General features: G+C 31.1%; 1 protein-coding gene across 4 annotated transcripts in view; it reads right to left on the bottom strand.

Moving 5' to 3' along the window:
- Nucleotides 1-17823, bottom strand: part of LOC126733763 (protogenin-like) — a 125306-nt gene that overhangs the window by 41835 nt on the left and 65648 nt on the right. For all 4 annotated transcript variants that reach the window (XR_007659857.1, XR_007659858.1, XR_007659859.1 and 1 more), the window contains exons 12-17: nt 16946-17228; nt 16764-16894; nt 13739-13954; nt 13495-13677; nt 9745-9922; nt 9568-9673 (exon numbers count right to left, since the gene is read on the bottom strand). Coding sequence is in view for 1 of the 4 variants with exons in the window: in XM_050437159.1 (XP_050293116.1) it covers nt 9568-9673; nt 9745-9922; nt 13495-13677; nt 13739-13954; nt 16764-16894; nt 16946-17228 (1097 nt within the window). In the remaining 3 variants the exon portion in view is untranslated. The remainder of the gene's footprint in view (nt 1-9567; nt 9674-9744; nt 9923-13494; nt 13678-13738; nt 13955-16763; nt 16895-16945; nt 17229-17823) is intronic.

Raw genomic sequence — 17823 nt, 5'->3', positions numbered from 1 at the left:
TAAGAGAATGAAACGATGATATAGAAAAAAGTGAAAAAGTCGAATTCTCATTTATATATCCCTATCTCAGTTTGAAAATTAGAAGAGGATGGGAATAAAGTGATATTTTTCGAGTATAATTAGACACTTTACGCCAGAAAAACACTATTTCCAGTCGATCCAAACACTATTAGGAGAATTAAACGATGATATAGAAAAATAGTGGAAAAGTCGAATTCTCATTTATATATCCCTATCTCAGTTTAAAAACAAGAAGAGGATGGAAATAAAATGATGTTTTTCGAGTATAATTAGACACTTTACGCCAGAAAAACACTATTTCCAGTCGATCCAAACACTATTAAGAGAATGAAACGATGATATAGAAAAAATAGTGGAAAAGTCGAATTCTCATTTATATATCCCTATCTCAGTTTACAAATTAGAAGAGGATGGGAATAAAGTGATGTTTTTCGAGTATAATTAGACACTTTACGCCAAAAAAACACTATTTCCAGTCGATCCAAACACTATTAAGAGAATTAAACGATGATATAGAAAAATAGTGGAAAAGTCGAATTCTCATTTATATATCCCTATCTCAGTTTGAAAATTAGAAGAGGATGGGAATAAAGTGATGTTTTTTAAGTATAATTAGACACTTTACGCCAGAAAAACACTATTTCCAGTCGATCCAAACACTATTAGGAGAATTAAACGATGATATAGAAAAATAGTGGAAAAGTCGAATTCTCATTTATATATCCCTATCTCAGTTTACAAATTAGAAGAGGATGGGAATAAAGTGATGTTTTTCGAGTATAATTAGACACTTTACACCAGAAAAACACTATTTCCAGGCGATCCAAACACTATTAAGAGAATGAAACGATGATATAGAAAAATAGTGGAAAAGTCGAATTCTCATTTATATATCCCTATCTCAGTTTACAAATTAGAAGAGGATGGGAATAAAGTGATGTTTTTCGAGTATAATTAGACACTTTACGCCAGAAAAACACTATTTCCAGTCGATCCAAACACTATTAGGAGAATTAAACGATGATATAGAAAAATAGTGGAAAAGTCGAATTCTCATTTATATATCCCTATCTCAGTTTGAAAATTAGAAGAGGATGGGAATAAAGTGATGTTTTTTAAGTATAATTAGACACTTTACGCCAGAAAAACACTATTTCCAGTCGATCCAAACACTATTAGGAGAATTAAACGATGATATAGAAAAATAGTGGAAAAGTCGAATTCTCATTTATATATCCCTATCTCAGTTTGAAAATTAGAAGAGGATGGGAATAAAGTGATGTTTTTTAAGTATAATTAGACACTTTACGCCAGAAAAACACTATTTCCAGTCGATCCAAACACTATTAAGAGAATTAAACGATGATATAGAAAAATAGTGGAAAAGTCGAATTCTCATTTATATATCCCTATCTCAGTTTGAAAATTAGAAGAGGATGGGAATAAAGTGATGTTTTTTAAGTATAATTAGACACTTTACGCCAGAATAACACTATTTCCAGTCGATCCAAACACTATTAGGAGAATTAAACGATGATATAGAAAAATAGTGGAAAAGTCGAATTCTCATTTATATATCCCTATGTCAGTTTACAAATTAGAAGAGGATGGGAATAAAGTGATGTTTTTCGAGTATAATTAGACACTTTACGCCAGAAAAACACTATTTCCAGTCGATCCAAACACTATTAGGAGAATTAAACGATGATATAGAAAAATAGTGGAAAAGTCGAATTCTCATTTATATATCCCTATCTCAGTTTGAAAATTAGAAGAGGATGGGAATAAAGTGATGTTTTTTAAGTATAATTAGACACTTTACGCCAGAAAAACACTATTTCCAGTCGATCCAAACACTATTAGGAGAATTAAACGATGATATAGAAAAATAGTGGAAAAGTCGAATTCTCATTTATATATCCCTATCTCAGTTTGAAAATTAGAAGAGGATGGGAATAAAGTGATGTTTTTTAAGTATAATTAGACACTTTACGCCAGAAAAACACTATTTCCAGTCGATCCAAACACTATTAAGAGAATTAAACGATGATATAGAAAAATAGTGGAAAAGTCGAATTCTCATTTATATATCCCTATCTCAGTTTACAAATTAGAAGAGGATGGGAATAAAGTGATGTTTTTCGAGTATAATTAGACACTTTACGCCAGAAAAACACTATTTCCAGTCGATCCAAACACTATTAAGAGAATGAAACGATGATATAGAAAAATAGTGGAAAAGTCGAATTCTCATTTATATATCCCTATCTCAGTTTACAAATTAGAAGAGGATGGGAATAAAGTGATGTTTTTCGAGTATAATTAGACACTTTACGCCAGAAAAACACTATTTCCAGTCGATCCAAACACTATTAAGAGAATGAAACGATGATATAGAAAAATAGTGGAAAAGTCGAATTCTCATTTATATATCCCTATCTCAGTTTACAAATTAGAAGAGGATGGGAATAAAGTGATGTTTTTCGAGTATAATTAGACACTTTACGCCAGAAAAACACTATTTCCAGTCGATCCAAACACTATTAGGAGAATTAAACGATGATATAGAAAAATAGTGGAAAAGTCGAATTCTCATTTATATATCCCTATCTCAGTTTGAAAATTAGAAGAGGATGGGAATAAAGTGATGTTTTTTAAGTATAATTAGACACTTTACGCCAGAAAAACACTATTTCCAGTCGATCCAAACACTATTAGGAGAATTAAACGATGATATAGAAAAATAGTGGAAAAGTCGAATTCTCATTTATATATCCCTATCTCAGTTTGAAAATTAGAAGAGGATGGGAATAAAGTGATGTTTTTTAAGTATAATTAGACACTTTACGCCAGAAAAACACTATTTCCAGTCGATCCAAACACTATTAAGAGAATTAAACGATGATATAGAAAAATAGTGGAAAAGTCGAATTCTCATTTATATATCCCTATCTCAGTTTGAAAATTAGAAGAGGATGGGAATAAAGTGATGTTTTTTAAGTATAATTAGACACTTTACGCCAGAAAAACACTATTTCCAGTCGATCCAAACACTATTAGGAGAATTAAACGATGATATAGAAAAATAGTGGAAAAGTCGAATTCTCATTTATATATCCCTATCTCAGTTTACAAATTAGAAGAGGATGGGAATAAAGTGATGTTTTTCGAGTATAATTAGACACTTTACACCAGAAAAACACTATTTCCAGTCGATCCAAACACTATTAGGAGAATTAAACGATGATATAGAAAAATAGTGGAAAAGTCGAATTCTCATTTATATATCCCTATCTCAGTTTACAAATTAGAAGAGGATGGGAATAAAGTAATGTTTTTCGAGTATAATTAGACACTTTACGCCAGAAAAACACTATTTCCAGTCGATCCAAACACTATTAAGAGAATGAAACGATGATATAGAAAAATAGTGGAAAAGTCGAATTCTCATTTATATATCCCTATCTCAGTTTGAAAATTAGAAGAGGATGGGAATAAAGTGATGTTTTTTAAGTATAATTAGACACTTTACGCCAGAAAAACACTATTTCCAGTCGATCCAAACACTATTAGGAGAATTAAACGATGATATAGAAAAATAGTGGAAAAGTCGAATTCTCATTTATATATCCCTATCTCAGTTTGAAAATTAGAAGAGGATGGGAATAAAGTGATGTTTTTTAAGTATAATTAGACACTTTACGCCAGAAAAAACACTATTTCCAGTCGATCCAAACACTATTAAGAGAATTAAACGATGATATAGAAAAATAGTGGAAAAGTCGAATTCTCATTTATATATCCCTATCTCAGTTTGAAAATTAGAAGAGGATGGGAATAAAGTGATGTTTTTTAAGTATAATTAGACACTTTACGCCAGAAAAACACTATTTCCAGTCGATCCAAACACTATTAAGAGAATGAAACGATGATATAGAAAAATAGTGGAAAAGTCGAATTCTCATTTATATATCCCTATGTCAGTTTACAAATTAGAAAAGGATGGGAATAAAGTGATGTTTTTCGAGTATAATTAGACACTTTACGCCAGAAAAAACACTATTTCCAGTCGATCCAAACACTATTAAGAGAATGAAACGATGATATAGAAAAATAGTGGAAAAGTCGAATTCTCATTTATATATCCCTATCTCAGTTTACAAATTAGAAGAGGATGGGAATAAAGTGATGTTTTTCGAGTATAATTAGACACTTTACGCCAGAAAAACACTATTTCCAGTCGATCCAAACACTATTAAGAGAATTAAACGATGATATAGAAAAATAGTGGAAAAGTCGAATTCTCATTTATATATCCCTATCTCAGTTTGAAAATTAGAAGAGGATGGGAATAAAGTGATGTTTTTTAAGTATAATTAGACACTTTACGCCAGAAAAACACTATTTCCAGTCGATCCAAACACTATTAGGAGAATTAAACGATGATATAGAAAAATAGTGGAAAAGTCGAATTCTCATTTATATATCCCTATCTCAGTTTACAAATTAGAAGAGGATGGGAATAAAGTGATGTTTTTCGAGTATAATTAGACACTTTACACCAGAAAAACACTATTTCCAGTCGATCCAAACACTATTAAGAGAATTAAACGATGATATAGAAAAATAGTGGAAAAGTCGAATTCTCATTAATATATCCCTATCTCAGTTTACAAATTAGAAGAGGATGGGAATAAAGTGATGTTTTTCAAGTATAATTAGACACTTTACGCCAGAAAAACACTATTTCCAGTGGATCCAAGCACTATTAAGAGAATGAAACGATGATATAGAAAAATAGTGGAAAAGTCGAATTCTCATTTATATATCCCTATCTCAGTTTACAAATTAGAAGAGGATGGGAATAAAGTGATGTTTTTCAAGTATAATTAGACACTTTACGCCAGAAAAACACTATTTCCAGTCGATCCAAACACTATTAAGAGAACTAATTAAACGATGATATAGAAAAATAGTGGAAAAGTCGAATTCTCATTTATATATCCCTATCTCAGTTTGAAAATTAGAAGAGGATGGGAATAAAGTGATGTTTTTCGAGTATAATTAGACACTTTACGCCAGAATAACACTATTTCCAGTCGATCCAAACACTATTAAGAAAATTAAACGATGATATAGAAAATAGTGGAAAAGTCGAATTCTCTTTTATATATCCCTATCTCAGTTTACAAATTAGAAGAGGATGGGAATAAAGTGATGTTTTTCGAGTATAATTAGACACTTTACCCAAGAAAAACACTATTTCCAGTCGATCCAAACACTATTAAGAGAATGAAACGATGATATAGAAAAAAGTGAAAAAGTCGAATTCTCATTTATATATCCCTATCTCAGTTTGAAAATTAGAAGAGGATGGGAATAAAGTGATGTTTTTCGAGTATAATTAGACACTTTACGCAAGAAAAACACTATTTCCAGTCGATCCAAACACTATTAAGAGAATGAAACGATGATATAGAAAAAAGTGAAAAAGTCGAATTCTCATTTATATATCCCTATCTCAGTTTGAAAATTAGAAGAAGATGGGAATAAAGTGATGTTTTTCGAGTATAATTAGACACTTTACGCAAGAAAAACACTATTTCCAGTCGATCTAAACACTATTAAGAGAATGAAACGATGATATAGAAAAAAGTGAAAAAGTCGAATTCTCATTTATATATCCCTATCTCAGTTTGAAAATTAGAAGAGGATGGGAATAAAGTGATGTTTTTCGAGTATAATTAGACACTTTGCGCCAGAAAAACACTATTTCCAGTCGATCCAAACACTATTAAGAGAATTAAACGATGATATAGAAAAATAGTGGAAAAGTCGAATTCTCATTTATATATCCCTATCTCAGTTTACAAATTAGAACAGGATGGGAATAAAGTGATGTTTTTCGAGTATAATTAGACACTTTACGCCAGAAAAACACTATTTCCAGTCGATCCAAACACTATTAAGAGAATTAAACGATGATATAGAAAAATAGTGGAAAAGTCGAATTCTCATTTATATATCCCTATCTCAGTTTGAAAATTAGAAGAGGATGGGAATAAAGTGATGTTTTTCGAGTATAATTAGACACTTTACGCCAGAAAAACACTATTTCCAGTCGATCCAAACACTATTAAGAGAATTAAACGATGATATAGAAAATAGTGGAAAAGTCGAATTCTCATTTATATATCCCTATCTCAGTTTACAAATTAGAAGAGGATGGGAATAAAGTGATGTTTTTCGAGTATAATTAGACACTTTACGCCAGAAAAACACTATTTCCAGTCGATCCAAACACTATTAAGAGAATTAAACGATGATATAGAAAAATAGTGGAAAAGTCGAATTCTCATTTATATATCCCTATCTCAGTTTGAAAATTAGAAGAGGATGGGAATAAAGTGATGTTTTTCGAGTATAATTAGACACTTTACGCCAGAAAAACACTATTTCCAGTCGATCCAAACACTATTAAGAGAATTAAACGATGATATAGAAAAATAGTGGAAAAGTCGAATTCTCATTTATATATCCCTATCTCAGTTTACAAATTAGAAGAGGATGGGAATAAAGTGATGTTTTTCGAGTATAATTAGACACTTTACGCCAGAAAAACACTATTTCCAGTCGATCCAAACACTATTAAGAGAATTAAACGATGATATAGAAAAATAATGGAAAAGTCGAATTCTCATTTATATATCCCTATGTCAGTTTACAAATTAGAAGAGGATGGGAATAAAGTGATGTTTTTCGAGTATAATTAGACACTTTACGCCAGAAAAACACTATTTCCAGTCGATCCAAACACTATTAAGAGAATTAAACGATGATATAGAAAAATAGTGGAAAAGTCGAATTCTCATTTATATATCCCTATCTCAGTTTGAAAATTAGAAGAGGATGGGAATAAAGTGATGTTTTTCGAGTATAATTAGACACTTTACGCCAGAATAACACTATTTCCAGTCGATCCAAACACTATTAAGAAAATTAAACGATGATATAGAAAATAGTGGAAAAGTCGAATTCTCATTTATATATCCCTATCTCAGTTTGAAAATTAGAAGAGGATGGGAATAAAGTGATGTTTTTCGAGTATAATTAGACACTTTACGCCAGAAAAACACTATTTCCAGTCGATCCAAACACTATTAAGAGAATTAAACGATGATATAGAAAATAGTGGAAAAGTCGAATTCTCATTTATATATCCCTATCTCAGTTTACAAATTAGAAGAGGATGGGAATAAAGTGATGTTTTTCGAGTATAATTAGACACTTTACGCCAGAAAAACACTATTTCCAGTCGATCCAAACACTATTAAGAGAATTAAACGATGATATAGAAAAATAGTGGAAAAGTCGAATTCTCATTTATATATCCCTATCTCAGTTTGAAAATTAGAAGAGGATGGGAATAAAGTGATGTTTTTCGAGTATAATTAGACACTTTACGCCAGAAAAACACTATTTCCAGTCGATCCAAACACTATTAAGAGAATTAAACGATGATATAGAAAAATAGTGGAAAAGTCGAATTCTCATTTATATATCCCTATCTCAGTTTACAAATTAGAAGAGGATGGGAATAAAGTGATGTTTTTCGAGTATAATTAGACACTTTACGCCAGAAAAACACTATTTCCAGTCGATCCAAACACTATTAAGAGAATTAAACGATGATATAGAAAAATAATGGAAAAGTCGAATTCTCATTTATATATCCCTATGTCAGTTTACAAATTAGAAGAGGATGGGAATATAGTGATGTTTTTCGAGTATAATTAGACACTTTACGCCAGAAAAACACTATTTCCAGTCGATCCAAACACTATTAAGAGAATTAAACGATGATATAGAAAAATAGTGGAAAAGTCGAATTCTCATTTATATATCCCTATCTCAGTTTGAAAATTAGAAGAGGATGGGAATAAAGTGATGTTTTTCGAGTATAATTAGACACTTTACGCCAGAATAACACTATTTCCAGTCGATCCAAACACTATTAAGAAAATTAAACGATGATATAGAAAATAGTGGAAAAGTCGAATTCTCTTTTATATATCCCTATCTCAGTTTACAAATTAGAAGAGGATGGGAATAAAGTGATGTTTTTCGAGTATAATTAGACACTTTACCCAAGAAAAACACTATTTCCAGTCGATCCAAACACTATTAAGAGAATGAAACGATGATATAGAAAAAAGTGAAAAAGTCGAATTCTCATTTATATATCCCTATCTCAGTTTGAAAATTAGAAGAGGATGGGAATAAAGTGATGTTTTTCGAGTATAATTAGACACTTTACGCAAGAAAAACACTATTTCCAGTCGATCCAAACACTATTAAGAGAATGAAACGATGATATAGAAAAAAGTGAAAAAGTCGAATTCTCATTTATATATCCCTATCTCAGTTTGAAAATTAGAAGAAGATGGGAATAAAGTGATGTTTTTCGAGTATAATTAGACACTTTACGCAAGAAAAACACTATTTCCAGTCGATCTAAACACTATTAAGAGAATGAAACGATGATATAGAAAAAAGTGAAAAAGTCGAATTCTCATTTATATATCCCTATCTCAGTTTGAAAATTAGAAGAGGATGGGAATAAAGTGATGTTTTTCGAGTATAATTAGACACTTTACGCCAGAAAAACACTATTTCCAGTCGATCCAAACACTATTAAGAGAATTAAACGATGATATAGAAAAATAGTGGAAAAGTCGAATTCTCATTTATATATCCCTATCTCAGTTTGAAAATTAGAAGAGGATGGGAATAAAGTGATGTTTTTCGAGTATAATTAGACACTTTACGCCAGAAAAACACTATTTCCAGTCGATCCAAACACTATTAAGAGAATTAAACGATGATATAGAAAATAGTGGAAAAGTCGAATTCTCATTTATATATCCCTATCTCAGTTTGAAAATTAGAAGAGGATGGGAATAAAGTGATGTTTTTCGAGTATAATTAGACACTTTACGCCAGAAAAACACTATTTCCAGTCGATCCAAACACTATTAAGAAAATTAAACGATGATATAGAAAATAGTGGAAAAGTCGAATTCTCATTTATATATCCCTATCTCAGTTTGAAAATTAGAAGAGGATGGGAATAAAGTGATGTTTTTCGAGTATAATTAGACACTTTACACCAGAAAAACACTATTTCCAGTCGATCCAAACACTATTAAGAGAATTAAACGATGATATAGAAAATAGTGGAAAAGTCGAATTCTCATTTATATATCCCTATCTCAGTTTACAAATTAGAAGAAGATGGAAATAAAGTGATGTTTTTCGAGTATAATTAGACACTCTACGCCAGAAAAACACTATTTCCAGTCGATCCAAACACTATTAAGAAAATGAAACGATGATATAGAAAAAAGTGGTAAAGTTCTAATTTTCCCTCATTTATCTCCTATCCTTCATCCTATGATGTTTTATCGTTGTAATTAAATAAACTACGCAAAAAAAAAACCCAAATTCCAGAAAAATCAATTGAAAACATCGACAACAATAATTCACCTTAGTATCCAGATGGTCCACAGTAACCGGCGGTATATGAGAGGTATGTTCTTCGGGCACCAAATGCTCCACCTCGTGTTCGTTCAATGAACACGGCTGTTCCGCCCTAAAAACATGAAAATATGTTTAAATAAATGCAATGCAATAAAAAAAAACTCCCGACGTTGTCGCACTTACCTCACTTGTACAGTACCCAAATGCGTCGTATATCGGGCTACCGCGGGGCAATAATTACTCGCGGCGTCCATTCGATCCCTGGCCGACGCTCTTCGTTTCATACAGCGTCGTCGCAGCAAAATTAGGGCTACGCAACACATGATGCAGCAGATTGAAATTAGGACTCCCAGGATTATACCTTCAAATAGAAATATTTCCAGTTAGTTCCAGTTTAAGTTTTTATTTTACAGGTATAAGTGTTTTAGATAATAATATAGTAACAAAGTTCCGGAAGGAACACACGTCAAAAACTCTAACCTAACTGGAGTTGACTGTCGTTTAATTGTTGCCAAGGTAGAAACTGACTAAACAATTAAAAACTTAATAAAATGTCACGAACGCGTTCTTTTTAAAGGCCCATGGAACAACTTCGTAATATTTAAAATTTCCTTCATTGTTTTTGCCGAAAGAGACCAACAATTTCAAGGGAATACTGACAATTAAAGGGAGCAAGTCTACGAATTCTTGAAAATATAAAATATAGGGCTTTACGACAATAGAACATAAATTTGACATAGAAACAAATATTAAGTTAAACGTAAATAGAACCCTAAATAAACCCTACTAATTAAATTTTAACTATAAAATACGAATAAAATTTTAAATAAAAACTAGGAGAATAATTTACGTATTTACATTTTCATATCATCTAACTTGAAATGTAATTTGTCTTCTCCAATGCAAGCATGCACCATTAGTTACCGTAAAGGACAAACTGGATCACGTACAATATTCGCCTCACGGTAAAATTAAGCTCTTAAAAATCTTAAAACTCCTCTTTCAAGTGACCTCAATTACCGACTGCTTAATTTATTTGCACTTTATAGATTATATTACACTGGGTAACTAATCCTATTACAAAGTACAATCCTAAATCTAAATTATTTCACGAATTATAAATTAATTATATTCCTCTTAAAATTCTTTTTAGTTAGGGTAAAGTAACATTAAATAAGTCTATTTTATCGTGTATTTTATTATACATACTGAAAAGAGAAGATTCTAGATGTCTCTTGTTATTGGCTACATATAGAAGGGAAAAACTAAGATCATATTTATGGTATTATGATATGCTGGCATATTAAGAGAAAGTTTACATAAGAATAGAGGCTCATCAATAAGGCCATTTAGCAATTTAAATAGGTATACTATAGTAAAATTGAATCTACGTCGTTCAACTAAAATCTCATAAAACTCCATAAAAAAATTATAAATTTTTGTTCCGATAATATTCTAAAAAATACAAAATTTTAGATTTTTAATTCGACGTTTCGTCTTTTGTCAACCATCATCAATTTTCGATTTTCTTATAGACAGTATATTCGGTTTTTGCATTTTTTAAATCTGTGCAAAATTTCCTTTTTAAGGATGTAACATAAGTAATTTTTTTTGTATTATTACAAACCTGAATTTGTCGCAGTAGGTGTTACTTATAATATTACACGTTTGACAGAATACTAGTAATGCAATGCCGTAGTAATGCAGACACATTACTTCAGAATTACATCCTTATTATTTGAAGTCGTTTTCTATTTTATTTTAAAAAATTACGTTAAATGCCTGGAAGATAGAAAATTACGCAAAATTCCTGGAAAATATAAATTAAATAATTAAAATCCCTGGAAGACGTGAAAATCTCCTTTAAATGTCTGAAATAACTAAAAAATCGCTCCATTGACCTTGAAAACAAATCAACCTTAAAGTATTAAACTTAAAAGAAAAGTGAATTCAAATAAATGGAAGACGTGGAAAATTATTCCCAAGACCTGGAATAAAAGTAGATTTTATTCCAAATGCCTGGAACAATATAAAAATACCAAATAAAATCTAGAAAATTTCAAAAATTCTGAAATTAAAAACAAAAACTTATCCTAAAACATTAAAATTAAAAGAAAAATTATTTGAAATAGTTGAAAGACGTGATAATTGATCCAAAGTCTTGGAATAAAACAAGATTTAAATCAAATGACTGGAATATCATAAAAATACTCAAAAAATCTGAAAAATTTTAAAACTTAAACAAAAAATTATTTTAAACATTGAAATTAAAAGATAAATTATTTAAAATACTTGGAAGGTGTGGAAAATGACCCTAAGGTCTAGGAATAAAATTATATTTTATTTCAAATGACTGGAATATTGTAAGGAAGTTCGAAAAATCTGGAAAATTAAAAAAAAATTAATTTCAAAGTTTCTAGAATTAAAAATTGTAAACAAAAACTTCTTTCTAAAACGTTAAGATTAAAAGAAAAATTATACTTTAAAATTTGTGTATTTCAAGTGTGGAAAATGACCCTAAAGGCCAGGAATTAAATTAGATTTTATTCCAAATACCTGGAATATTATAAGAAGGCTCGGAAAATCCCGAAAATGTTAATAAAAAATTAATTCCGACCTCAAAAACTGAAAATAAAATTAAAAGATACATTTTTCGAAATAATAATTTCCCGAAATTTTGGCTCGAAATGCATTTATTCTTTGTCTTAAAAATTCCGCAGTTTGTAAATGTACTTTCATCAGTCCATATTACATTTATAATAAATTTAATCATATCTTGCATTTCTTTGTTCGTAAAAACCATAATTGCTTAAATTATTAGTAAAATAACTCTGTAAGTTTGTATTAGTAACAAAACTTACCAATATTTAAAAAGATTCAATTGAGGAAACTCAAGCAGTTTTCCGGAGGGAAAATGGTACAAATGAACAACAAGTAATATTATATGATAAATAAACTTAATTTCAGTCCTCAACACCAGGTACTTTAGGTGAAAACAGGAGGACAAGTGTTGACTAAATGTGCTCAAGGAAACCGAGTTTTTCGGGAAAACTATCAGAAGCTGTAACATAATTTATCATGCTTATTACACAAAAAGTCATGTCCCTTCTTTTAGGAGACTTTTCTAAAGTATGTAAGCTTTAGGACTTGTATAAAAGAAGATGTAAACAGTGTATATAAAATGAAAGAAAATTCATGAAAATAACTCTAATGATAAAGAACTATCGGTTCTAGGTATTCCAATGGTCCTCATTTTCCTAAGAATAACCAGGACTGAAAATACCGAAGACCAGAGATCACAATACAGTTGACGGAGGACTAGATGCAACCCATTAGAAATAACTGGAAGGGTTGGTTAATATGGGTATGTTTATAAGCTTTTACAAGCCACCTATAACCCCTAAGGTAAAGCTTAAAATACGCATCACTTTTTGGTAAATTATACATTCTGGAATTAAATATTAACGGTGCAAAGCTTTCTGGTAAAATACTGCCTGGACTAACTTATAGTTCTATAGAATAAAAACAAAATCTTGTAACTTCGTTACAGTACTTTCTTTTTGTTGCTTCTCAAATTAGTTCTATAACAGATCCAAATCTTCTAATTTTGTTTAGTTATACTCTTCGTAAAAGAAAAACGTCAATTCTAAGGAGTCATTAGCGAAATTTCGATTTTTTTTTTCAAAGAATATTATTATAAATTTGTATACAATATTTAATTTAGGTGTAATTATATTTTCTGGATTTAATAGTTATTGCTCTTTGTGCGTGGGCCTGATACGTTTTATTTTAAAATAATTTTTAGTAGTACAGATTATGTGTTTTTTTAGCTTCTATAGCTTTATATCATTGATGTTTGTACTTATGCCGTTACTTTTAAATATCATTCCAAATAATTATCCGTTTAATATTATTATAAACATGATTATTTACCGAATCTTTGGTTACTGGCAACCATATCCGAGCCGTTCATCTCATCAGCCCCACCGGAAACGTCCAGAATCCGCACGAAAATCGGCGGCGACGGTTTTCCCAATCCGACCGCATTCTCCGCCCTCACCATCACCAAATACGTGTGATCGCTCGATAAATTAGTCAACACCATCGATAACACATCTGAAATTTCATTTATACGTTAAAAAAGTCTAAAAAAAAATGCTCATTTTATCACTATTACCATCGTTTTCGTCACCTTTACAGCTGTCCGAACTGGTTTGTTCGCTAGCGGATATATTCACGTCCACCAGTCCCTCCAAAGACCAATTCTTGTCGGTGGTGTACGAGACCAGATAGTTCTTTAATTTGCCGTTCTTGATTAACGGAGGGCGCCAGTAGATACACACGGTCGTAGAGTTTAGGCCGAGATATTTTAGGTTTGTTACCGGTGAGGGCACTAAAAACGGTTATTAATTAATTAAAATTATTCGGACGTTTCTTAAGGTATAATTTATAGATGTTATTAATTAATTATGAAATAGTTATCACCCAGTATGAATACGAAACGTTTTAATATAATAGAGAGCTCTTGGAATTGATTAAAAAAAATCTTTTTCTGTATTTAACTTATCTACTATTATTAAAGAATCTTATATATAAAGGGTGACAATTTCAAGAGTAGCCATGGCTTATAATTTTTAAACCGTAAAAGATATAAAAAAATGCTTAAAACCGTTTCTATAGTAATAAGGGGGAACCAAAATGATAAATTTTTTAGGGATATACTATTATCCCCCTAACCCCCAGAGCCACCCCCTTAAAAATTTTAAATTGGAAGGGTAGTCGAGTGATACCTTGTTTGAAAGGTCTATTAATTCCCTATATTATGCGACCCTACTTATAATAATCAATGCATTTATTTTAGAGTTATGCCAATTTTAATATTTTATTAAAGGTTATTTAAGTGTTTTTTAATTTCTTATAAAATTAACATATTTTGAAAATGTCATAAAATATTTAACATTTGAACATTAGTACAAATGGTTAAGAACTAGGAAAACACTCTGCAATATTGCGTTTATTCTATTTTTAAAACAATAAAAATCTGCATTGAACTTTAATTATTTTATTAAATGCTCAAAGTGGCTTCCATTATTTTGCAAGCAAAAGTACAATCTGTTTTCAAACTCTTGACGAACATTTCTAAAAACTTCAGTTGTTAATAATCGGCACTCTTGTGTAATTCTTTGTTTTAGCTCCTCAATGGTGGCAGGCTGCGTTTTGAAAACGACCGATTTTAGGTGACCCCAAAGAAAAAAATCGAGAGGGGTGAGATCTGGCGATCTTGGCGGCCACTCAATAGGTCCTCTTCTACCAATCCATTGGTCTGGATAATGATTATCTAGCCACTCTCTAACAGGCAATACATAATGTGGTGGGGCCCCATCTTGTTGAAAATGCAATAAATTTTCATCAAGAACAAGATCTCCATTTTCATCCCTTTGGTTTTCCAATTCCGTTATTACTAAAGGCTCAACAGTTGTTTCTAACATTTCAGCATAAATTTCTCCATTTAGATTATCATCAATAAACAATGGCCCAATTATATTATTCCCTAGAATTCCGGCCCACACATTTATTTTTTGGGGATATTGGGTGTGCCCTTCCCTAAAAATATGGGGATTCTCATCACTCCAGTAACGGCAGTTTTGCTTATTAACGTTACCGTTTAAATAAAAAGTGCACTCGTCACTGAAACAAATGTTTTTTATAAAACGTGGCTCATTTATTATTTTTTGGGTCATTAATTCACAAAATTCGATCCGCCTGTCTGGATCGTCATCACCAAGTTCTTGAACAATCTGTAGGATTGGAAGGATGGAATTTATTAATTTTTAATATCTTTCGTACTGATTCACGAGACACTCCTGTGGCAGCTGCTGCTTGACGAGTCGACATACCAGGATCCATAGCAAAATGCCCAAGAACCTCAATCTGAGTTGCTTCATCCAGTATTCTTGGCTGATTTTTCTTTATATTACCTACAAACCCAGTTTCTTCAAATTTTCTTACCAACTTCTGGATGTAATAATGCCCAACCTGCTTATCTGGGTGCCTCTCATTAAATATTGTGGCACTTCTACGAAAACAGCGATTTTGAGAACCATAAATAAATATCATTTCAACTCTTTCGGCGATCGTATAAACCATTGTAAAAATAAAACTAGAGCAGTGAGAGAACTTTAAATCACAAAAAGAACCACGATATTACTAACCAAACCAAAAATTGAACATTTTAAGGCAAAATTTAAATAAACAAAAAACAACAAATATTTCGAGAATGGCAGGCATCAAAAATTTTCCTTTTTTTTTACATCGCCAAATACCATTCCGACAATTCAATAATTTCAGTATAAGTGTACTATTTATTGGAGTTTTGTTTTGGCTTTATATAAATAAAAATATTTATTCTGATACTAAAATGAATTGACTAACATTTAAAAGGACATACATATCTCGGAAATGGTTGCATTGATTTTAATGAGTAAGACGGCAAAATATAGGGAATTAATAGACCTTTTAAACAAGGTATCACTCGACTACCCTTCCAATTTAAAATTTTTAAGGAGGTGGCTCTGGGGGTTAGGGGGATGATAGTATATCCCTAAAAAATTCATCATTTTGGTTCCCTCTTGTTACTATAGAAACGGTTTTTTTTATATCTTTTACGGTTTAAAAATTATAAGCCATGGCTACTCTTGAAATTGTCACCCTGTATATATATATATATATAATATAAAATGATCTGAGGAATCTAAAAATTAATTAACATACAGGGTGTTATGTTTAAACTAAGCAAGTTGGTATTGACCACCTGTATAAAAGGTTTTTATTAAAAAAAATGCGCAACTATAAAAACCAATCGACGTGTTCGAGCGTTTTTTCCAACACGCTCCCATCTATTTATTAGCTAATTTATTCCATTGACACACACTGTACATGTCAAACATGAAAAAATCAAAGCTGAACAACAAACAAAGTTGTAATTTATTATGATTTATATTGAGACTCCGTATGTTTGAATGAGAGTCATTAAAATAACTATTGATTGGTTCATTCTCAATTAATAAGCGTTTTGTATCATGGTAATTTTGAGTTTCCAATATGACTATCTCATTATAACGCCTCTAGCAACGACCCTATTTATCAGCAATTTGATCTCTTAAGCCTGCACTTTTAAACCGTTTCTAATAAAATAAATTTACCATCTCCTCTTGTGCGCACCCTCAATTCATCGGACAAAATGCCGGGAGCGTTGCTCGAATCGTGTGCCCTCACCCTAAACACGTACTCCGTATCCGGTTTTAATTTTGTCACGGTAAACTTGGTCGAATAGCTGCAATAAATAACAAGTTAGAAAGAACTTTAAGAAAATGTTTACTCAGACCTTTTGAAAAAGTCTCCCTGCTCGCACCTCCTGTCCGCTCCCACCTCTGTATAACACAAACTGTAAAATTTAGCCCCCGGAATTCTGTCCCAGGTTATTTTCGTACTGGTCGAATTCGTACTGTCTTCTAGTAAGTACTGCGGTGCTCTCAGTTCTTCTGATACGTCCATGGTGTCGTTTTCTTCGCTATGGAGGCTCGGCATCGTGTAGAGGGTACAGAGTTCGCCTTTTGGGTTGTTTTGTGTTACTACGTTGATGCAATAATCGTTTCCAGGTAGAAGACCTAATTAACATTTCATGCTTTTATAATTTTTTTCAATTTCAACTTGTCGATTACATATTATAATGTAAATGAATCAAATACGGAATTTTTGCATTGTTTCGAATCCTTTAGCTGTTTGAATGTAATAAAATAAAAAGGTCTCGTTTAATACTTTCACGCTGTATGAAATGTGACCTGAAAATTGAAGTTGTGAATCAAGATCGATTTGTCCTTAATGGTGGGTTAATGTTTTAGATTTTAATATTAAATAAACATGAAATTATATAATTTTTTAACAGTCATGTCAACACAGTGAATACTCAAGCTATCTCAACGTTTCGAACGTTAAATATATCATCAGACATTGCTTCTTTTTTTTATATATATAAAAAGTAACAACACGAAACACAAATCTACAGCATCACATAATTAAATTAGTACAGGTGATGTGTGTGGAAGAGTAATTGTGTTGTTGCTTTTTATAAAACGTGATGATACTGGATGAATTTTTTGATTTAGACATTGCTTCTGATTAGTGTAAAAGATCTTAGAGTTATGCTAAAAACAAGACAAGTTATGATAAAAAATGTATGGATATTGCAAAATTTATTTTTTT

Source organism: Anthonomus grandis, chromosome 3, assembly GCF_022605725.1.
Source record: "Anthonomus grandis grandis chromosome 3, icAntGran1.3, whole genome shotgun sequence".
Lineage (NCBI taxonomy): Eukaryota > Metazoa > Arthropoda > Insecta > Coleoptera > Curculionidae > Anthonomus > Anthonomus grandis.
This window is presented reverse-complemented; position numbering and strand designations above follow the sequence as displayed.